The sequence below is a fragment of the Dipodomys ordii genome, unplaced genomic scaffold (genome assembly GCF_000151885.1).
Source record: "Dipodomys ordii isolate 6190 unplaced genomic scaffold, Dord_2.0 Scaffold68, whole genome shotgun sequence".
In the NCBI taxonomy this organism is placed as follows: Eukaryota; Metazoa; Chordata; class Mammalia; order Rodentia; family Heteromyidae; genus Dipodomys; species Dipodomys ordii.
The window spans coordinates 6,383,541-6,407,089 of record NW_012267284.1 but is presented as its reverse complement, the minus strand read 5'-3'; the positions used below and the strand labels follow the sequence as shown (position 1 = coordinate 6,407,089).

Genomic DNA, 23,549 nt, shown 5'->3' with positions numbered 1-23,549 from the left:
GTGGGAGCGTCGCGTGGCGTGGCGGGCGGGGCGCGCGGCCGGGTCCATTTTGTTACACATGCAATAAACTCACGATCACGTGCGGCGTTGTCTCGCATGGCGGCTTTTGTTGCGGCGCCTTCGTTCTGCCTGGTTGTTGCTGCAGCGCGTGGAGCCCTCGATCCGATTGAGCTTCAGGGCGGTTTTTTCCGCCTCCCCTTCCTTTCGCCCCTCGGTTAACGTTAACGCCCCGTGCGCTCCGCCTCCCAGCAGCCAGTCTGCTTTCTGCCCAGCCGCGCGTCATCGCGTCATCCGGGGCTTTCCGCCTTTCTCCTTGTGCTTTTGGCCGCAGGCTCTCTGGGTCCCCTCGCGTGTTTGCGGAGGTTCCGCCGTTTCCCGTCGGGCAGGTCTTCCTTGGCGCATGCTCTTTCAGTTCTTTCGGGGAAAAAGTTTCCTGCCTTGGTCTGGTGAGTCTGTGCCGTGTGCACTTTCCTCTTGCTTGGGCTGCGGTAGGGTTTTGTGGTTAGAAATGGATCCCGACTCTCTGCCTTACTGGGCATCACCCTTCCGGGCCCTGCTGTGTGCTGCCGGCCTGGGGGCGAGCGCTGTCCTCTGGGGCAGACAATGGTGGTTTCCCAGGTGCTCGAGGCCCTTGTGCCAGGTCCTGGCTGGGCCTCCGCTCAGCCCCTGGGCACTCAGCCGACTCCACGGCCGCCATCCAGGGTGTCCGGTCCAGCCATGGTGGGCGCCGGCGGCCCCGCACATTCCTTTGGGGCTCTATTCCCGTCCGAACCCGGAATGTTCTCCGGTCTGGGTGCCGTGGCTGCTCAAGCATCAGCCAGATGTATCATCAGGCCGTGCCCTGAGCGGAAGGCATGCGCGACACTGCCTTCCCACCCTGTCTGCTCCAGCACCGGGAGACAAGACTCTCCCACCCACCTTGGCCCTGCCTGACTTGGGTCGTGTTGACCCAAGTGTGGAAAGTGTGACGCCGCAGCCCGGACCAGCCGCGCCATTCCCGACCCCCACGGGTGAGGCTGGCAGGACGGCACGGGCTTTGCTTCGGGGACCCCCGCTCGGGCAGGGGTGGGGTGGAGGCAGCCACACACAGCAGCAGGCACCACGCGAACCCCTTTATAAAATATTTATTCTAAAAAACAATCACACTGTACAAATGCTGATAGAGCGCTCTCAAAGCCAGGCTATAAAAATGTGAACGGAGAGCCGCGGGGCGCGCGCCACAGGCTCTTCTTAAATTAGGAGGGGGATCGATCCGGGCACACTGATTGATCACGAGGTCTACAGGGCTCGAGGGGGGCCACGCGCAGCGCGGGGGAGGCGGGGCGTGGGGAGGCGGGGCTGAGCGCAGCCGGCCCCGCCCTGCAGCTGCACCCAGCACCCCTGCCTCACCTGCGGGAGTGCGCGTGGGGAGAGGCCCACCCCACGGAGAGCACCATTAAAAAGACTTCCTCGGCTGAGCCGAGAACCGGGTCCTTAAAAAGCCATGTGTGGGCAGGGCGCTGGGGGAGGCTCAGCCCGCCCACATGGCGCGGGGGTTCCACTCAAGGCCACCGGCGGGCGTGGGGTCACAGCCACGGGTGCCAGGCGGGGTCCATGCGGCACAGGTTATCCAGGCTGTTGGCCGCGGCCACCAGAGTGTTCACCTTGCTCTCGCCGCCCTCAAACTGTGCCAGGTTGTGCAGGCGCGTGACAATGGCCGTGACGGCCTTCTGCACGAGTGACACAAGCTGCTGGCCATCCATGTTCTCAGGCTGGCCGGCGGCCGAAAGTGGCGACGACGTGTCCTCCTGCGTCTTCTTGTGCCACGCGATCACCTCATCGCGGAGCACCGTCTTGAGGATGCCATCCACCTGCGTGGCAGGGCGGGAAGCAGTCAGGACTCGCTGCCCCCCACCCTGATGGCTGACAGGGGGTGCCCCTCCCTTCTGGCCTGAGAGTGCAGGAAGCCTGCACCCCCATTAGGAACCAGGGAGCGGTGAGCAGGAGCCCCAGGTCCCCTCCTCCCCAGTGCCTGGACTCCAGGGTTGCAGACTCCCGTGGGACAGAAGGGGAGGGGAAGGGAAGGGAGGAGGAGCATGGACAACAGCGAGGACATGGCCCTCAGCGCCAGAGTGGCAGCCATGAGCGCAGTGCCATTCCAGGACAGGGCCGCTGAGGTCTGCTGGGGACGTCTGGGATCAGGGGCACCCCACAGGGCTGAGGACTGCCAGTTAAGGACCACAAGGGTTTGAACTCAGGGCCTCGCACCGGCTGGGCCGGCGCTGCAGCACTGAACCACACCTGCAGCTGTTCTTGCCCTGGCTGCCTCGGAGACAGTCTCGTGCCAAGGTGGACCTTAACCCGCCTGTTTCAGCCTTCACTCACAGAAGCAACGACTCAGTCCACACAGTCTCCTGAGCTACCACAATCTCAACCTCAGCTTCCCACAAACCTACCATGCGAGGTGGCCACCGGAGTCCCACAGGCCTCACGAGGGGCCTTACAAACACAGGCCTGGGCTGGGCTGGCCTAGATACACCATCCTCCCAAATAGCTAAAATTACAGTGTGCAGCAGCCCCGACAGCCCTAAATGGGACACTGCTACCAGAACAAGAACTTGCCATGAGAGCCCACTTGACATCTGCATTACAATGAGGAAGGAGCAAGCTTCGCTGGGGGTGGAGTATGGGGCCCAGGTTTGATCCCAGCACACAAAAAAAACCCCAAGAAACCAAAAAAAAAAACCAAAAACCACTTTGCCAGAGGTGATGGTTCCTACCTGTAATGTCAGCTACTTAGGAGGTGGTTAGCAGAAGGGTCACAGTTAGGGCTAACTGAACCAGTCAAAAGCTTAAACAAGAGCCCATCTCAACCTAATCTAGGTAGGGGGTGTGCCTCTGTCATCTCATAGGGGGATCATAGTCCAAGCTAGTCTAGGCAAAAACATAAGAAGGCTCGATTTGAAAGAAAATAGCAACAAAAGCAGAACAAAAGGGTAGGTGTGGCTCAAGTGGTGAAGCCTTCAGTTCAAGCCTCAGCACTTCCCTTTCCAAGTCATTAAAAATGAGAATATGCCCCCCATAATCCTAGCTACTCAGGAGGCTGAGATCTAAGGATTGCAGCTCAAAGCCAGCCCAGGCAGGAAAGTGGGTGAGACATCTCTAACAAAACACTAGAAAACTGGAAGTGGCGCTGAGCTGTGGCTTAAGTGGTACAGCACTAGTCTTGAGTAAAAAAGCCCAGAGAGCGCCCAGGCTCTCTCTCAAGCCCCATGATTGACAAAATAAATAAGTTGAGAGTGCATGCAACGTATGGATAAGCATTCATGCAATTTAAAGACGGGTCTGAGTACATGTTGCTCCAAATCAATTCCTGATGCCTTCTCGAAGTGCAAATTGCTGTCCAGCAAGGAACCCCATTCTCAAAGTGGCTCCTCTGGCTCATCAATCCCAGGCTGTCACCCTCCCTCCCCACCCCGACCCTGGGTCCCAGGGCCCCTGGCTGCAGACCCAGCCACCCTGACTGTGGCTCCGCAAATGCCGCTCTAGGAGCACAGCAAAGGGAGCGGCCCCATAGGACTCCTGAGCCTTAGGGCAGTGACCAACCTCAGTCAGCGGCCACCGAGGTCAGAGGCGGCTTGTGCATTTGAACCTGTAATCCGAGAGTGAGGGCCCAGAGACCCACCTTGAAGTTAGGCTGAGCGAAGCAGCGGGCCACGGCAATCATGGAGGCAGTGAGCGGGCCCGAAACGCCGATGGTGGTGAGGAACTCAGAGATGTTGGGGGTGAGGCGGAACGGGACGGGCCGGTTGGCGTCCAGGTCCCCAGTGGCGTCATTGATGTCAAATCTGAAGTAGGCGACATTCAGCTTGCCGGTGTCCTGCGTGGGGGGAGGGTGTGTGTGTGAAATGCCTCAGTAACCCGGAGCCGGGGTGCGGCTGGGGAGCAGCGCTGCACTACCTGAGCAATCTGCAGCATCTCGGGGTTGAGGCGGTTGAGGTGCAGCACGAACTCGGCAAAGCCAATGAGTGCCAGCTGGATGGTGAACATCTTCCGGAAGGTCCAGTAGTCGGTGGCATTGGGCAGTGCGTGCAGTGCCCACTCCTTCAGCATGCTACGGGGCACCATGTTGCCCTGCACCTCCTTCAGGATGTCCCGCAGGACCTGCAAGACACGGCGCCAGCCCCACTCTGCTCGTGAGCCTCGCACGCATGCGAGGGTGACAGTGACATGCCCCCCACGGACCCCACACGGACATGTCCTCGAGCTAAGGGCAGGGGTGCGCAGGCAGGCGGGGGTGCGGCCTGTCCTCGCACCATGCTCCTGCTCAGGCGAAGCAAACAGCTGGGTCTCGTGTGTTTCAGGGTCTGCCGCATTTTGGGTTTAGAAGTTCAGTGTCTGAGGCTGGGGCATGGTGAAGCCTGGTGCCTCCAAAGCTGCCAGAGTGCTGTGCTAGCCCATCAGGAGAAAGGGGGAGCCAGCTCACTGCCCCAAAGGGGGAAGGGGCAGCCCTGTCCCCTGTGCCCTCTACCTGGTGGCTGGCCTGGGTCCCCCGCGCCTGCACCGTGGCCAGCCTGTCGTAGTAGCGGGAAATGGGGTTGTCATGCTCGATGCCCTTCTTGGCACAGCGCTGCTTGTAGATCTCCACGAGGGACAGTGAGGAGGGGTTGTCTTCCACCAGGCGCATCTGCGGGGACACAGCCACCACCCGCGGCACTGGGGCAGGGCATGGAGGGACACTGGTCAGCACTGGACCCACCAGCCCGGCTCACAGCCACCCCCGCAGCTGCCACTGGCGCCCATTCTCCATGAGGTCTCCACCACACGTGCATGCACGCAGCCTTCGCCATTCCTGAGCACTGAGCCCGCAGCACCCACCCGCATCCCTCCACCCCTGCCTTCCACAGCCACAAAGGCTGGGTTCCAGCTCTGCACTTACTCCCTGTGGCCTAGGGCTCCAAAATGCCACAGCTTGTGCACCTCATCTGTGCCCAGTGACCAACCCCCTCTCTGGCCATCTCAAGCCCCTACCCAGCTGACAGAAGGCGGGCGGAGCGTGCGCCAGTGGGGCACCTGAAGACAGAACTCTTGGCCTCACAGCCACTCACTGCTGCCCCGGCTGCTGCCTACCAACATTCCCAAGATGACTCTGGACCATCACGGAGTGCCACCATGGCCAGGGTTGCTGGCACAGACATCACTATATGCCTGTGTGGGGGACACCACACAGGACGCTGCACACATGCTCATGCGCACAGCTAGGACGCGCCGCGGGACTCTTTCCTGAATCTTATTTTGAAATGTTAACATTTACAGCCAGCACTGGGCGCCAGTGGCTCACACCTGTTATCCTAGCTACTCAGGAGGCTGAGAGATCTGAGGATTGAGGTTCAAAGCCAGCCCAGGCAGGAAAGTCTGTGAGACTCTGATCACTAACTACCAGAAAACCGTTAGTGACGTTGTGGCTCAAGTGGTAAAGTGCTAGTCTTGAGCTGAAGAGCTGAGGGACAGTGCCCTGGCCCACAGTTCAAGCCCCACGACCAACAAAACAAAAAACAGAAAACACCACATTTACAGCCAGGCTGGGCATGGTAACAAACACTTGTAATCTCGCACTCAAAAAGCTGAGGCAGGAAAATCTGGAGTTTCAGGCCTGCCTGGTATATAGGAGGTCCTGTCTCCAAGAACAAAGGGACAGTGCGGGTTCTTCCACCCAGCTATGCTCATGACAGATTCCACCTAGGATTAGACAGGAAGACATCGCAGCGCTCCAGACTGTGACTTGGGGCCAGGGTATCGTGAGCCACCGTGCCTGCATCCCCTGCACAGCACAAGCTCAGCCAGGACTCGGGTCCAGGAGAGGGGGTGCGTGCATACCTGTGAAGAACAGGTGTCTCTTGGTGGTCTCCTTCCTCTTCTCCAGGCAGGGATTGAGCAGGCGCAGGAGCTGCAGCACGCGCTCCTCACGCCGCGACTCGGTGAGGCACGCATCATTCATCACCAGGTACGGGTAAATCTTGCCATTGTGCCCGCGGATATACAGCCGGCGTGCCGCTGTGTTGTGCTTCTGCACGATCTCCACCCGTGGCATGAACCTGCCACGAGGAAGCAGGAGATGAGCGGGACATCTCGCCCACATCTCCACCTTGCTTGGGGAGACCACCGTTTGGAGCCGAGGTCAGCTGATCCGGCAGTGGGCTGGCAGCGAGGGGCGCAGCACCCGCCACTGCCACCTCATCAGCATCTGCCCGTGGCCGTGCCAGGCCGGCACACTCACCGAGCAATCTTGATGTAATAGTGCGTGGGCTTGGGCATGAGGAACTCGCCGGGGATCTCCACCTCTGCTGTCTGTGCCGAGAAGTTGCTGAGGAAGCGGCACTTCTCCTCAATGAGGAAGAACTTGGGCAGCTGCTTGGTTTTAGCCTCCAATATTTTGATCCACTTTTTCAACTTTGAAATGAGATTGTGAAGCTTCATGGAGCCTGGAACGCTAAAATCAAAGTCTGCAAGATAAAAAACATGGCTGGAAAGAGTTGCGACACGCAGGCGATAGCTAAGCCCCTGCAAGACCACTACCCAGAGGTGGCTATTGGGCGGCCTGCAATGGGGACAGAGGCCCCACTGCACCGGTTCGGGGAGGGCTGCCTCAGCACACAGGGTGCCGAACCTCACTTTTTCCTTTGGGGTCCTGAAGCCTGCTGAGGTTCTGGATCTGATACAGGGGGAGCGGGCCTGAGCCACACGAGGCCGAGCCTGCCCGCGCTCCACTGTGCACATGTTCCAGGTCGCGCGCCACCATGCATGGCGCAGTATTCCCTCTGCCTCCCCCAGTGGCAGCCGTGGTTCCATTGTTTTCTCGTTTTGGGGCAAAGGGGGAGACGGTGGCTAAACCCAGGGCCTGGGGCACGCTAACGAGTGGTCTATTTTAGAGCAGCACCTCAGCCCTGGCTTTCCCCAGCATTTCTCATGGGTTACAATTTCAAAGCCCCAGAGGCCGGCACTCGGCAGAGCAGAGGCAGGATAGAGGGGCCATGGTGCCTCTGGCTCATCCGCAGTGCTCCAGGGCGCCCGCTCTGCGATTCCTTTTTCAAACTTTTATTTAGAACCTGTACAGTTCCTTAACAGGTTGCAAAGAAACACCAAGGAAGTCCCAGGCATACCCCCCCCCTTCTGCCCTATGGCCCGCATCTGGTGCCAGCACAGAACAGGGCAGGACCAGCAGTGCCCGGGACACAGCTCGCAGGGCAGATTCACATTCTGCTGGTTAGATGTGCACTGTGAGTGTGGGGTAAGTATCCACGAGGAACCATAAGCCACCATCACTAAAGCAGCTCAAGTGTGGACAGGTGCAATGGCTCATGCCTGTAATCCCAGCTACTTGGGAGGTGGAGATCAAGAGAATCACAGTTCAAGCCTATCCTGAGCAAAAAGTGAGCAAGACTTCATCTCAATCAATAAAACGCTGAGCACAGTGAGACAACTCTGTCATGCTAGCTATGTAGGCCGTATAAAGAGAAGATCACAGGCCCACGCCAAAACCTGAGACTCCACTAGAAAAGTAACTAAAGCAAAAAGAGTAGAAGCATGGAGGCCCCGAGTTGAAAAAAACAAAGAAAACAGGAACTCAACTGTGCTCTGTGTCCTCAGACTCCACCGGCCCCTTTGCCACCCCCCCTTCCCGCCACACCTTCCGCCTCCGGCACTGCGTGTCCCCACCTCTGCACTGCTCACGTGTGACGCATCAACAAGGCTCGCACTAGACTGGCCCTCCCAACGGCCCCAGCTGAGGCTCAGCGAAACACATTGCCCCGGCCACCACTGCTGCCACCAAGGGGGACTGGAGAGTGGTTTCTACCCCGGCCACTTCTAAGTAAGCACAGGCCTCTGCCCAGCTCTTACACTAAACCTCACTCAGAAGCACACAGAAGCACCCTGGAAGTTGCTTCCGCCTCTCGGAGGACATGTGGGTGGCGCGTGGAGCAGCTCCTAGCCGCGTGCGTGCAGACGGGTGGGAATCCTCGGAGCTCATTTCTCCGAGTTTCAGGTACTCTGCCCCACATGTAATGTCCTACTCACGTGACATTTGGTATAATGACTGGATTTCAAGGAAGATCCTGAATGCTACTGACTTCATGGGGCTTGAACTCAGGGCCTGGACACTGTCCCTGAGCTCTTTTGCTTAAGGCTAGTGCTTTACCATAGTTCCACTTCTGGTTTCCTGGTGGTTCATGGGAGGTAAGAACCTCATGGACATTTCTGCCTGGGCTGGCTTTGAACCATGACCCTCAGGTCTCAGCCTCCTGCGTGGCTAGGATTATGGGTGTGAGTCAGCAGTGCCCAGCCACTTAACTTTCAGTTAAAATAGGATGGAGTCTAGAAAACCTTTATCTCAGAGGAGGGTGGAGGTCTACACCATGACAAAAGATGGCTGCCACTGAAGGTGCAGGCATGGGTCGTGCGTCACCTGCTCTTTTTTCATGATAGGGTCTCATTCTTTAGCCCAAGTGAGCCCTGAACTCTTTGACTCTGGATCTCCCTGACTCTGCCTCTCAAGGGCTGGATTACAGGCACATACGACCATGCCTGGCTTTAACACTCTATTTTCAAATCAACCTTTCCTCAGTCTAAGTCCACTGTGGACGTGTAAGGCTGAGGTGGGTCATTCATTCTGCTCTCAGCACCCGCCTTGCACATGGGCGTCAGGACATGGCCACGCGGCCCCACTGTCCAGTCCCATGGCTCAGAGGAGCCACGGCTGCACTGGAAGTGCGCATCACAGTCAGTGGGGGTTTGCTGTTACGTTATTTCAATACCCCTCCTCTCCAGACTCTCTCACACATTGAGTCTTGGAAGCAAAGGCTTAGTGCGTCAGTAAGGAAGCCGTGTTTTAGAATACAGTTGAGTGGCGTGTGGAGGGAGGGTGGCGTGCCCGTCTGCGCACGGGGGCGCTGCAGACCCGCGCCGAGGACACTCTCCTTCCCCTCACACCGAGCAACGAGAGGCAACAGTCATGGAAATGGTCCTCACCCCCTCCCCGGTCCTGTGGCCAGTGTCCCTGGCTATTCTGTCCTCTACCTGCACTGACCAAGTGAGGGAAAGTATGGGGCTCCGAGCTGAGCCCCAAATCCCGACTGCACAGTCACGGCTGGCCCGGAAGAGAACAGCGTGAAGGAACGCCATGTGTCCAGAGGTAAAGGCAGCGCAGGGAGGTACGCGGCTTACCTGTGGTGAACTGGCTTTTCAGCTTCTGAAAAACGGGGTCCTGGGCTGTGGCCTGCGCGCGGCGGGCCAGTGACTCGGAGGCCGCGCTGGAGAACATGGTAGACACATTGGACACGTTCTCCAGGCCCACCCCAAATGTGCTCACCAACTTCTTGACAAAATTCAGGGTGTGGGGGGTGATTTTGGCGTCAGACACTGCTCCACTTTTCTCGAAGGCGACCGAGTAGCATTTGGCCAGGCCTTGCTGCAACTGCCTGAGCACCTGGTGGGAGAGAGGCCAGAGGATCAGCCAGCTGCGTGAGTGCCTGGCGGGAAAGAGGCTGGCGATCACGCGCTGGGACTCCCTCCAGGTTCACTTTAGAATGCTCATCTGCGTGGACCACACCCAGACATGGGCACCTGGAGCAACAACAGGAAACAGCCTTTTCACGATCCACAGCCCCACCTGCTGTCCAACCATGGGAAACCTTGTTTCCAGCAGCTGTCCTGTTCCCATAGCACATGTCTGTGCGTGCCCACAAAGCCTCCAGGCCCACCTCCAGCTGGCCCGGCAGTCATGTGCGCTATTTCATTGCCAGTTTAAGCAGAGACTGCCAGGAAGAGGGATTGCACGGAAGGATACAGAGGCGGAAGTGATGTGTGCAGCCGCAGCTGCGCATGCCCGCCCTCCTCATTCACTCAAGGCTCTCGTCAGCAATGGCTGCAGGGCTGATGGTCATTCCACCCTACGCCTTTGCCCCACATGGTTGAGGCTGAACTAGTGTACAAGCCTGGCCATGGTTACAGTCCACAGCTAACAGGCAATGACCACACAGCTGAAGTTAAAGACAACATGGCTATGAAGTATCCAGCAGGACCTGTGCTCTCCACGGCCGAGATCCCAGAGGTACATGAGCATACCTCCTCGTGCCAGTTCTCTCGGAACCAGACCATCTGATCCACGATGCCTTCGAGAGAGGACAGCAGGGTGGGGTGCAGCTCCCGCTGCATGTGCATGATTCGGCTGCAGCGCCACATGGGGGCCGTGGCTCTTATGGGCCCTGGATCTGATGCAGAATGGGACTGGTTACCCACTGAACTGGGCTGCTGCTGTCCAGAATCTGAGAGCAACACACACAACGCCAATGTCAGCGCATAGCGAGCAACACCGAGCCGAGAGCTCTACAGGACCCACTGGCGAAAGGAACGTGGGTTCCTGCTGGTGTGGGAAGGGCCACCGATGGAGACTGTGTCTCCAAGGCCACGGAGGGGTGCCCTGGTTCTGGCCAGTGGTGGGGGAGGGGTGCAAGAGTGCACCATCGACTCCGTGCTTCCACATGGACCCCCACCCCCACCCTTCGAGAGTCCAGGCAAGGGCGGCCCTGAGCACCACTGGCATTCTACACTTCCTAGAAGCTCCAATGCTTTAAAATGAAAATTTGGAAAACTTATTTCACAATGCATTCCTAGTTACTAAAGCTCAAGGACTCTTGGAAAAACCCAACCAAGTATACTTGTAAGATGACATTTTTGAAATATTTTCTCAATGAGAAATACATTGCGGAACTCTTTATGCCATTTTCCGGATGCAGCTCTCTATACTTTGTTTTGAGATTAAAAATAAAACGTTAATTTTCAAGTAAGCAAGACATCCCAACCGCGTCTTCCTAAGGAAGATGTGTAACAGCACTGATGGCTGGGGCTTGGTGGGGACTCATGTCTGCAATCCAGCGAACAACAAGTATGAGACAATTCTTTCCTTGTTTGCAAAGTAACACGCTTTATAGATTCAAATTCTTACATTTTTAGTCCTCCCCCTAGCCCTGGCCCTACCAGTAGGGACTGAGCTCTAGGTCTCTAAGCACTTAGTCACTTGAGCCACCATCCTGCCTGTACATTCTTTTCTGCTAGTCTCTCACTTTTGTCTGGGCTGGCCTGGGACCATCACAAAGGATGAACCTTCAGGGCCCAGATAGCCAGCCACAGCTGAGACATACCACTCTTGTAGCGCTCCCGTTGTTCTATTTTCAAGGTCAGGTAGAGAGTCCGGATCGGAAAGTAGACAGCTTGGGGGTAGACTCGTCCAACCTGATCAGAGACAAGAAGGTGTGAACACACAGCTCCCCTGCATACTGTGGGCAAAGACAACTCGTACCAAGAATAACCAATGACGAGTAAAAAATGGGCTTCTGGTCTGCAGCTGGACCGAAGGACTAATTACTATGCCACAGACTGAAAATATGAGGCAGGATTACATAGCTGGTAAATATCGTTACTAGCTTTCAAAGACTCCAGACAAATCAACAAGTGCATTTCACCCACTCCACCCAGGGTTAATTTGCTCAAGCAGAGAAACTACACCTTCATTTTATTCAGTAAATCTGAGGAAGGCTAAGATAACCCATCCCAGATCTTGTTCAAATAAAAGAACCATAAAACTAGGTAATTTATATTTCTATTAGGTACAATTCATTGCAAACAGTAAACTAAATTGGTTAGCGCCATCACCAGGTAACTTCCATTCTGGAGAACTGTAGGAAGGAGAGATTGTCAGACATCTATTGAAGATACGAAACACCAGTGCTACCAAGTGAAAGCCAGTGGCTGAGTGGACATTATTGTCTTACTCAGATCCTTCCAGAAGGATCCTAGTAGGAAAAGGGGGAGGGGGGAGGGAGAGGATGTGGTGTGTGTGCTGACAGGTGAATTCGAAGCAGAATGTCAGGACAGAACAGTAAAACCACAATGGAGAATGCTCACATGCACAGAGCAAGCCAAATGAGCATGGTGTATTTGGAATACGTATCTGCTCTATTACTCATCGATGAGATCATGTGACACGAATATAAAGCAAACAGGATAGTACAGTGCACCCTAGGCCTAACTGTACCTAAGCCTCTACTGTTTTCATTCTTTTATCCCTTGATCTTTCTGCAGACAGATGCACCCTGGAACCATGCTCAAGGATTAGGAAAGGATTGTCCATGGGACTTAGGTCTGCCCAGTTTCAGAACTAACACAGGATAGGAAAGCAGATGCAAAATGCTGACCTGACTACCACCTCCTGCCCTCCATCCCCACCCTGCCATTCCATTTCACTTCTCAGGGCCCCAGCAATGTCACATCTTAAAAGGACTTCATTTCACTTGCATCCTATGTGGAAAGATGGGCAAGCAACAAAATTACCATTTTAACACTGTTATGCTTTATTCCCTACCTCATTTTAGCCCCTACAGATTCTTCTGTAACTATTTTGCAGACAAAGTGTTGCTATATGGTCCAGGCTGGCCTGCCTCAGCCTCCTCAGGGCTAGGATTAGAGGTGTGTGTCACCACAGAACTCAGCATTACCTTTTCTTGCTCTTCCTGTTATGAGACAGGGTCTCAGAGCTCAGGCTAGTCATGAGCTCACAATGTGGCTCAGGCTTAAACTTTTTTTTTGCCTGTCCTAAGGCTTGAACTCAAGGGCCTGGGCTCTGTCCCTGAGCCTCTCTCTGCTTAAGGCTAGCACTCTACCACTTGAGCCACAGAGCCCCTTCCAGCTTTTTCTGTTTATGTGTTACTGAGGAATTGCCCAAGGCTTCATGCAAGATAGGTAAGCACTCTACCACTAAGCCACATTTCCAGCCCTGACTGAGCTAGCCTTCCAAGTGTGGGGATTACAAATACAATTGACAGCAGGTTCTCAGCTTGCAGCAGGTGGGCCATAGCCCATGCTCCTGGGAGTCTGAATCACAGGTATCAGAAGCATCAGATCCAGTTTCTCTCTGTGGTGCTGGGGATACCCTCAGGACCTTGAGAATCTTTTTTCTTTTCCTTTTTTTTTTTTTGGGGGGGGGTCCAGTCGTGGGGCCTGAACTCTGGGCCTGGGCGCTGTCCCTCAGCCCTTCAGCTCAAGGCTGGCACTCTACCACTTGAGCCACAGCACCACTTCCAGCTTTTTTCTTTTTGCTTATATGGTGCTGAGGAGTCCAACCCAGGGCCTCATGCATGCAAGGCAAGCGCTCTACCACTGAGCCACCTTCCCAACCCCAGCCTTGAGAATCTTATGCAGTTATTGAAAAATGCACGATACCTCCGCCCTTTTTAGTAATATTCATAGTTTATATTAAATGATAATCAAACACGTACAACTTGCCATCTCTTAGTCCATTTTCAATACCTTGACTTTGGCTTTCTAGAATAATCAAAATGATTTTCTGCACAGAGGTGTCCAGTAGCGCCCACCTGGCTGATGAGGTTCAGAAGCAGCTTGCCCTCGGAGCCCACTAAGCAGGTGAGCAGCTGCGGGATCCAGGCCAGCCACTGGATGGGTGGCACCCCGATGCAGTACTTATCGACGGCATCTGCCAAAGTGTTCTTGTCGTCATCAAAACTCAAAAGCCACAGCACCTAGTGCAGAGGGAAAGTTCTATAACTGAACAATTACTCTGAAGCCCTCCATCAAGTCACTTTTTTTTTTGGGTCCAGTCGTGGGGTCTGAACTCTGGGCCTGGGCGCTGTCCCTCAGCTCTTTCAGCTCAAGGCTAGCGCTCTACCACTTGAGCCATAGAGCCATTTCCGGCTTTTTGCTTATGTGGTGCTGGGCAGTCGAACCCAGGGCCTCAGGCATGCAAGGCAAGCGCTCTACCACTGAGCCACCTTCCCAGCCCTCAAGTCACTTTTTTCCAACTTAAAAATTTCAAGTAGATTGGCTTTGGTAGCCAGGCAGAAAAATAGCTGCCAGAGCGCTTATATTATCACTAAACTTAATGCTCAAATCTTATAGTGAAGTATAACCTCAAATGAGGATATCATTTTTCTCTCTAATAGCAATCACTAGTTGATCAAATGTGTTGGCTTTCAGTAAAGCAGTAACAGATGGCCAGGGCCAGCCAGCTCTGCTCTGCTCATTCACATATATGGTCTCATTCCTGCAAAAAAAAAAAAGAAAAAGAAAAAAGCCAGCTTTTTGCTACAATTCTCATCATTCTGCAGCAGGTAACATGAGCCTGGTGAGTCTGGTGTGTGAATTATAAGCAGTAGAAGAAGACAACTTCAGGTCAGGTAGTTTAGTCTCCTGTTTGGGTATCTATATTTGCTGCTAACTACATGGAATTCTAAACTCTCAAGCTTCAATCATAAAACAGGAATGACAACTGACTCCTACATTTTCTGCAAGCATTATTTCTGAGTTTATATGATCCTTGGGAAGGAAGAAAGGAAGGAATACCAACTCAGAATGTCCACCTCAGGATCCTTCGGGACAAGTGCACACCCAACGCCCACCCTGCACTTGGGGAGCAGGCCTGGGGCACCAAACAGATCACCAATGAGATGCCTCCGTCTGGCAGGTGTGCGGGACACACTCCCGTGCCCTCTTCCGTGTTGGAGATAGTGTGACGCCATCTACAGCACTTGGATATGGAGTCCAAAGAACCAGAATCTAGGCAAGGTTTTGCCTTCATTAAGTGCTGGGATGCTAAGGATGCCCAACCCTCATTTACCAGCTATAACAGAACTGGGGAAAACACTTTGGAGAGTGATGGGAATCAGGGGTTAAGCATGAGATCAGGCCTCTGCCTACCACAGAATTAGTGCACTGCAGATAGACTTTTACCCACACGAGAGCATCAGGATTGACTCTGGTCAAAGCCGAGATATTTTGTCTCACCTTGGCTAGGTATTTCCTTGATTTGCTCTCATTCTGATGCCGACATGCATGCAGGTAACAGGTGATGGCAGACACCCCAAGATGCAGCTGCCGCTCCTTCACGAAGATGTTCTCCAGGTAGTCCCCCCACATGGCCCAGGCTTTCACCAGCACGTCGTGCATCTGCACAGCAGCGGAAAAGGCTTTGTTGGCTTCCTCAGACCTGTGAGGAGACACAAAACCAAATGGTAATTCACATGGCATGAAATTAACTTTTTTTTTCTGCCAGTCCTGGGTTTGAACTCAGGGCCACCAGCACTAGCACCCAGCTGAAATTAGCCATTTCAAAATGTACATTCTAAGCTAGATACGGTGGTGCATGCCTGTAACCTCAGAACTCAGGAGGGTGAGGAAGCCTGGGCTCTATAGCCTGATCATGCCTTAAAGCAAGCGAACAAGCAAAGAGAAGTAAATGTTCCAGAAGCATTCAGCACAGCCATATAGCCACCTCCTAAGGAGTCTCTGATTCCCACCAACTCAGGCACTGGCCACTGCCACTCTGGCAGTGGACTTATTCACTCTATATTGCACATAAACCCTGTCATATATTCTGTCATCTTTTGAGTGTTAGAACTTTATACTCCACTTTTCATATATACCGAGTTTTGGTTATTCCATTGGTGCTGTTTCCCTGTTTTAGCTATGGTGGCTTTTCTGGTGGACAGTCAATTTGAAACGGTTTTCCACAGAATACTATCACATCAGCAACATAGGAGACATATCAAGAAAACTAGAGACCCATCTTATTCATGAATATAAACATTCCCAACAGCAACAAAACTATCCCACAGCAGCATCTGAAAAGGATTATTGACCAAGTGGGACTTAGCTAGCAACATGTGAGTGGTTAACCATTAAGAAAAAAAAATCAATGGCACATATTAATAGACGTAAATATTATCTCATCACTTCAACATTTTACTTAAGGTTCTAGTTGGGACAACTGGGCAAGAAATAAAGGGTACCCTAGCTGGAAGATGCAAAAACTAGCTCTACTTGCAGATGCCATGATCTTATAGTACTCTTAGAACCCTACAGAGTCCACATAACACAACAAAAACTACCAGCAGAAATAAATTCAACAAAGTTGAAAAGTTTAAAATCAATACAGAAAACCGGTTAAAAGGGCTGGGAATGTGGCTTAGTGGTAGAGTGCTTGCCTAGCATGCATGAAGCCCTGGGTTCGATTCCTCAGTACCACATAAACAGAAAAAGCCAGAAGTGGCACTCTGGCTCAAGTGGTACAGTACTACCTTGAGCAAAAAAGACAGTGCCCAGACCCTGAGTTCAAGAGCCCTAGGACTGGCAAAGGAAGAAAAGATAATCAGCTGTATTTCTATGTGTGAACAATTAAAAAACTGAGGTTATGAAAACTTACAATAACAAGAGAATCTAAATATTTAAGAATGTAATAAGTGCAAGGCTTTTAAATTGAAAAACAATTGCTAAATGAAACTAAAGATCTAAGAAAAACACGTTCTGTTCATGCATTGAAAGACCTGGCAGCGTTGACAAAACATTCCCCAAACTGATCTGCTGATTCAAAGAATCTATGGCATCACCTGCTTTTCTTCTTTGGAAGTGGATAAAGTAATTTAAGATTCGTAAGAAAATATAAAGGACTACAAATTGCAGATAAGCAGAACAGAGTCCACTAATAAACCCATATGTATCTGGTCAGCTGGTTTTTCAAGTAGCAATTTAAGGAGAAAGAAAACTTTTCAACAGATGATGCTGAGACAACAGGCCAGCCACACACAGCAGAGTGTATCTGGACCCTGCCTCACACCACATGCAAAACAAGCTGAAGCAGGTCAAAAGGCCTAACCCTAAGTGCCAATTCATGAAGCTCTTAGAAGAAAACATAGATGTAAAAGTGACCAGTTGATTAGATGACACCAAAAATCTGAGGAAAATGAGGCAGATGTCATCAAATTAAAATCTTTGTCCATTAAAAGGTAAGAAAGCAAAGACAGCTTGGAGAATATGGAACTTTCTTTCATATCAGGTATCTGAAATTTTAGCTCAACAGAAGAATTATAACGCATGAGACAAATCTCAACATCGTTAGTCATTAAGGAAGAGACACGTCAAAGCCACAGTAAGACGTGACTGCACGCACTAGGGGAGTCCTGGACAGAAGCACTGCATGTGACTCAGCAACACTCCAGACATTCCCACACAACCACGTTCACAGAGACACTGCTCAGAATAGCTACAAAGCAGAAACAACCCAAATGTCCCGCAACTGTTGAATGGGTGAACAAAATGTGTGAACACATTATTTGCCATGAGAACAAATGATATATCCTGGATGAATCTTGAGAACACCCTGGAAAGTGAAAGAAGGTCATATATGTCTAAGACTATTTATGCAAATGTTCCGGATAGGCAGACAGAAAGCACACGGCTGTCAGGAGAAAGGAGAATGGGTGCTGAGAGGACGGAAGTGTAATTAGCTATCAGTGACGACTCTACGTATTCGAAACATAAACATGCAAAATCCCCCTGGTTTGTCCATTTCAAGCACATACCTTGTGACAAAGTTGCCTCTTTATTTAAAAATAAGCCAAAAATGCAATCCTTATGCCTTAAAATGTAAAAAGTGGGCATGAGGATCTTCTAAGTCATTTTCATACCATGTATAAACTTCACCCAATTCTTCTTTCCCTCACATAGAGCTTGGCACTTACAGTACATAGCAGGCCATGGACAGCATCACCCTGTCTGCCATCACCACTCAACTTGGGGACCACAGGGTGGAAGCAGCTACAGACTAGGTCAATGGGTATGGATGTGATCCAATGCAAGTTCACTTCTAAATCCCTGCTCTAAAACAAGAATCATCTCTTAGTCACGTGTGGAGGATGCACCTGAAGTCCCCACTACGTGGAGTCTAAGGCGGGAGGATCATGAGGCCAAGGAAGGCGAAGCTGGTCTAAGCCACAGTTAAGACATCATCTCAAAAAGAATCTTTATCATAAAGAAAGGCCAACTCTGCTTCAAAATGTCCATGAGGCAGCAGGTCCTCTGTGAAGAACTGTCCAGTATTACATAACCAACTGGCGTCTCCACTGGCTCCTTATTTTCCCTCTGTGCCAAGGTTGACACCACCTAAAAATCCATTCTGAGCCAACTGCCAGAATGGCTCCAGCCATGAGTGGAGCTTCCTGCTAGCTGCCGTGTACGTGACCACACAGCAGGGCCTGAGCCACACACGTGCCACTGCCAGGCAGGCACCCCACCGCTTAAGCCCGCTCCAGCCCCTAAGTGGTTGAAGTAATCTGGAGGGTACTTTCCTATCACCCTCCCTCCACATCACATACGTACTTGTTGATTTGAGCCAAAAACATTCCCTTCAGTGCGTAAAATTCAGCCGTCATCTCTTTTGTGAAGTATTTTAGATTTGTAGACTCAATAACTTCAAGGCCCTATTCAGAAGGAGAAAAAAATGTTCCAGAAATATCTAGTTAGTAACACAAAAATATCACAAAAACATTTATCTAAAGCCGGGCGCTGGTGGCTCATGCCTGTAATCCTAGCTATTCAGGAGGCTGAGCTCTGAGGATCGCAGTTCAAAGCCAGCCCAGGCAGGAAAGTCCGTGAGACTCTTATCTCCAATAAACCACTAGAAAACCAGAAGTGGCGCTGTGGCTCAAGCGGTAGAGCGCTAGCCTTGAGCTGAAGAGCTGAGGGACAGTGCTCAGGCCCCACAACCGACCCCCCCCCCAAAAGAAACATTTATCTAGGCAATGGGTATGACAAGTCATTGAAAAATACACTTCAATTGAAAACAGACTCACCTTCTCTGAATATGTTAGTAGTATTGAAAGTGAATCATTAAATATCAAAATTAAATCTTAAGACAATAAAGGGTATTTTTCTTTTTTTCTTTTACACATTCCTCTGAACATGAACATAGCCAATTTAACTTACACCCTCATGATTCTGCAGGCTTAAACACATTAAGCACATGGCAGAAGAGAGACCATATATATAGCCATGTCTATTTATCATACAATCAATCTTGAATAGGGCTGTGCCACTACTAAGCGCACTGTGAGAGCACTAGTCCTCCCGAGAAGGCGCTAATAACAACGCCTTCAGCTGTGAAGGGGAGGCCATGCCTGGGGCCCTACCTGCATGCACTCATTCTTGCCCATCACTCCTGCCAGCTGAAGGTAGCATTTAACTTGCTGCCGAATCTTCTGGAAGCAGTCCACGATAGGAACAGTGGGGATTGTATGAATACGACTTAAGATATCCAGCGCTACATTGACGAGTCCTTGTTTCCGAGCAATTTTGCCATACTGAATGATAGCCGAAGCTGAGGCATGCACCCCAAGCATAGCATTATTTGAACTTGGATCGTGCTGAGAACTATTTTCATAGGCAGTTACAATCGCTAGAGAGCAAAGGAATGAGTTATCAGTCCACACCATACAGTTTTCAGCGGTACACAAGGCTTAAGAAAAAAATGAAAAACCATCCATGGTTTATGAAAACAGGAAGCTGTGATGAGCCCACGTTACTTTCCTCTGTCGTTTATGTCACAGGCTATCAAAGGCACAAACAAGCGTCCAGCACTACGACTCAGCTCACTACATGACCAAATCACGAAGGTAGTCCTAAACACTTCCATGCCTGGAGGGTCTAAGGATTGCCCCGGGGGCCAAGAACAGAGACGGTTGCAGAGAACACCAGGGGTCAGCGCCTCTTGAATGGCAGCAACCATTCTAACTAGAAAAGCATGACAGAAAAGAACAATCTTCCCCTCCCCCCAAACTTCCCTCTTCTTCCCCACATCATCTGTTCCCTCACTATTACCACCACTATCTGTCATGCCTACCCCAAGGGAGAAAATATGGGGGGGGGGGACACAACAACAAAGACACAAGACCAGCACAGCGGGGCGCCTGGGCAATTACATGATGAATGCATGCTGGACCAGGTCGGTTTACCCTGGTAATGGTGCTGCCTCCACATGAAGATGCTGCTCCAGTGGGACAAGTCATCAGACACAATGGGCAGCCGGTTCCTCCAGGTCTTCACCACCGTCTTCATGTCATGGAGGCTGTTGTTCCTCCCCAGGTTTGTGGGCTGCAAGCCTGCATTGATCTGGGCGGCTTCTTGAAGCTCGATGATCTGCTGAGCTGCCTAATGGGAGGAGGGCAAAGGATTCCCCAGTAAGCACTCCATGAGATCACGAGAAACCAACCAGAGTCAGTGCACAAGCTGGTTACCAAAGGAAGGCCTCCACGCAGGTACCAGAGCCCTGACACTGCTCCAGACACCCACCCACCCTGCTTGGGCTGCAGTGATAGGAGACTGGGGGGTTTGTAGGGTAGGCGTAGAACCTCATTAACCAGAGCTTCTAGTCTTCCATGTTTCATATTCCCTCTGCCAGAACTTCTATTTGCTCCATCTCCCTGTCTGCAGGCTCCATTTCCACTCAATGATTTTTCTATCCCAAAGCTCGGGAGTTCTCTCTGGGCTACTAGTAGGTTCTGAGCACATTCCTTTTAGATGAAAATTTTTAGATAAGAGGAATAAGCTTTCACTAGTAGGCCTGTGATAAATTTCACAGAATGGAGACTATAATACTATCTGGGTTTTTTTTTGTTTTTTTTTTTTGGGTCCGGTCGTGGGGCCTGAACTCTGGGCCTGGGCGCTGTCCCTCAGCTCTTCAGCTCAAGGCTAGCGCTCTACCACTTGAGCCTCAGCGCCACTTCCGCCAGCTTTTTTGTTTTTGCTTATGTGGTGCTGAGGAATCGAACTCAGGGCCTCAGGCATGCAAGGCAAGCGCTCTGCCACTGAGCCACCTTCCCAGCCCCTATAATACTATTTGTAAATTATGACTACTTATTAAAAATAATACGCCTTATAAGACTGTTTCTTGCTGGGCTCTGGTGAATCATGCCTATAATCCTAGCTACTCAGGAGGCTGAGATCTGGGGATAAAGGTTCAAAGTCAGCCCGGGCAAGAAAGGCTATAAATAGACTCTTATCGCCAGAAAATGCCAAATGTGGTACTGTGGCTCAAGTGATAGAGTGCTAGTCTTGAGCAAAACCAGCTCAGGAGTTGGGCTCCCATGGCTCATGCCTGTAATCCTACAAAGCAGGCTAAGAACTGAAGAACAGAGTTTGAAGCCCGCCAGGCAAAAAGGTCCTGGTGAGACTCTTTTATCTCCAATTAACTACTCAAAAACTGGAAGTGGAGCTGTGGCTCTAAGTGGAAGAGCTCAAAAGAGCTCAGGGACAGCACCTAGGTCCTGAGTTCAAGTCCCATGACCAACCAAAAAAATAAAGAAGCAGAAGCTCAGGGACAGTGCCTAAGCCCTGAGTTCAAGCCCCAGGACCAGCAAACACACACAAAAACAGACTGCGCAGCTTCATTACAAAAATCAGTTTGTCAGATACTAAATTTTTAATTGATATAATCCATTTCAATATACACTGTACCCACCCACTAAATATATCATGTACACAACATACACTTAAAACAAAAGTAGGGGCTGGGAATGTGGCTTACTGGTAGAATCTTAGTCTTAAGCAAAAGCTTTAGAATACAGTAGTTTAGTAATAAGGATGAGAACTACTATATATTTGAAAACTAAATACTACTTTAGGGCATACTCTCAGAAAAACCCTCAAAAGGGAATAGATACAAAGTAAAAACATACACATAAGTCATTATTCAATAAATATCTGGTCTAAGAACCTTTAGAAACTACTATAATGTTATGGATTGAATATGGTTTTTCCTCTTCAGAACCTATGCTGGAATTTCATCGCTACTGTGAAAGTAGATTTGAGGGGATAGACTCAGTCCAACCATGCTCTGCAATGGGAGCTTGGGGGAGGCCACTGGGATGGAATGGGCCATCAGGATTAATGTTGTTATCTGTGTAATGGAGGTAAGAAGCAGCACACACATGTCCTCAGGCGCTCTGGTTCTAATACCCTGCAGAACCTCCAGCTTCTGCCACAAGAAGCCTATCATGAGGTATGGTCCTTCAACCTCTAGAAACAGTTAAAAGTAAACCTCTTTTCTTTATAATGTAGCCAGTCTGTGGTATTGTAATTAGCAACAAAGAAAAGACTTATACACTAGAATAGAAATCAGTATACTGGATTAGTCTCAAATCACTGTGGACAAAGTATGACACGCAAGGTGATGGCGAAAACACTGGTCTATCAGCTCACTCTCGACTCTGCAGCTGCTCCATGACAGGCACCACAGCTAAGACAGCGCTTACGGCTGGCACGGGCTTGGGTGTGCAAGCTCGAGGGCATGTGCATGTGTGGAGGCCAGCAGACATGTGAGGAGTTCTGCTGAGAGCAGTGTGTTCAGGGCAGAGGGCAGCCTGAGGAAGGATTCAGCAGCTCACAGTGGCTGGAACATGGCTACAATGCATGCATCCATAAGACTTGGGTTACTGGACAGAGTGGGCATCATATTGGGGATGGTAGTAGGCACCAAAGATGTCTTAAGTCATCATAACCTAAATCCCCCAGAAATCCCCTAAGTGAGATGTAACTTATTTTTCCTCCATGTTTTGACCCGGCTTCTCTCTCCCTGAAATGAATCAGCAGTGGGAAGGGAGGAGAAAGCAGAGTTTCTGCTCCGGCCTAGTCCACAGGCTTGAGCCTGGATTGTGGCGCTGACTGGAAGCTGCACTGGGGAAGGGGTGGGCTCACCTGCAGGAGGGGCGTGTGCACGTGCGACACCACATGGGGCAGCCGCCGCCACTCTCGGATGGCCAGACTGCTAGCCATTTCCACCAGGCGCTCAATAAAGCTGAGCTGCTGCTCCTCGGGGTGGCAGATGGCCAGGTACCCGCGATACATGTTGACCTTCCATGCCATCTCCTTGGGACAACTTACTTCTACCTGTGGCCAAAGATCAGAGGAAGGAGAGAGCAGTCTTCTTAGCATAGAGATTCAGAAGCAAAAAGGCTCATTTTATTTTGGCACTTGTGCAAAGCAAAAAAGCTGGCTGTAAGTGGAAACATTATCTTCTGAGAACAAAAGAAATAACAGGAACAACAAAAAAAGAAAAAAAACCTTTTTTCTCCTAAGAGCTACTTTTCAACTGCCAAAGTACCCAGAGTGAGCTCAACAAAGAAATACATAGGACGCGCGCACGCACACACAAAATCAGTGATGGGCCCTGGGTGGGCCAGCATTCTCTTAACACCACGGCAGGGCAGGGGAGGGCACCTCACCTGCACCAATGCCTCCTTCATGGCAGTCCAGTTGGACACCCGCCACGCACACTCTAGGACGAGGTAGGGGTTTATATGGCCTTTGGACTGGCCATACTCAGTCAAGGCTTCCCACTGGTTCAACTCCTTGGAGCACCTAGAATATTAGGGGTTGACAGTCAGGGCTCAGCCACAGCACTCTGGTGGACGTGCAATGTCGCAGCACATTGTCACCACAGCAACATGGTAAAGGGCAAGTAGACCAGAACAGTCCACCATGCAGTCAGGACACAGAGCACCAGAGTGGTAGATAAGGAAGGAATATCTGATTGTTGTTCATTTGCACATTTAATTACTCAAGCCCTTGAATGCACTGCTTACATCTTTGTTTTCTATGTAGTCATCATGCAGCAATGATGCCTCTTTGAAACACTCACTATGAGGAATTCTCGAGATTTTCCCTTGATTTTT

General features: G+C 51.3%; 1 protein-coding gene across 1 annotated transcript in view; it reads right to left on the bottom strand.

Annotated features, from left to right (window-relative positions):
* Nucleotides 1–1,115: 1,115 nt before the first annotated feature.
* The window catches only part of Trrap (transformation/transcription domain-associated protein), a 103,811-nt gene continuing 81,377 nt past the window's right edge, over nucleotides 1,116–23,549 (bottom strand). The window contains exons 52-68 of the mRNA XM_013023405.1: nucleotides 23,460–23,470; nucleotides 23,100–23,235; nucleotides 22,573–22,764; nucleotides 19,833–20,028; nucleotides 19,011–19,276; nucleotides 18,202–18,302; nucleotides 14,833–15,034; nucleotides 13,407–13,571; nucleotides 11,178–11,268; nucleotides 10,102–10,301; nucleotides 9,202–9,463; nucleotides 6,257–6,482; nucleotides 5,857–6,074; nucleotides 4,511–4,695; nucleotides 3,940–4,143; nucleotides 3,665–3,859; nucleotides 1,116–1,850 (exon numbers count right to left, since the gene is read on the bottom strand). Coding sequence (XP_012878859.1) covers nucleotides 1,566–1,850; nucleotides 3,665–3,859; nucleotides 3,940–4,143; nucleotides 4,511–4,695; nucleotides 5,857–6,074; nucleotides 6,257–6,482; nucleotides 9,202–9,463; nucleotides 10,102–10,301; nucleotides 11,178–11,268; nucleotides 13,407–13,571; nucleotides 14,833–15,034; nucleotides 18,202–18,302; nucleotides 19,011–19,276; nucleotides 19,833–20,028; nucleotides 22,573–22,764; nucleotides 23,100–23,235; nucleotides 23,460–23,470 — 3,135 coding nt within the window. The 3' untranslated portion in view covers nucleotides 1,116–1,565. The remainder of the gene's footprint in view (nucleotides 1,851–3,664; nucleotides 3,860–3,939; nucleotides 4,144–4,510; nucleotides 4,696–5,856; nucleotides 6,075–6,256; nucleotides 6,483–9,201; nucleotides 9,464–10,101; nucleotides 10,302–11,177; nucleotides 11,269–13,406; nucleotides 13,572–14,832; nucleotides 15,035–18,201; nucleotides 18,303–19,010; nucleotides 19,277–19,832; nucleotides 20,029–22,572; nucleotides 22,765–23,099; nucleotides 23,236–23,459; nucleotides 23,471–23,549) is intronic.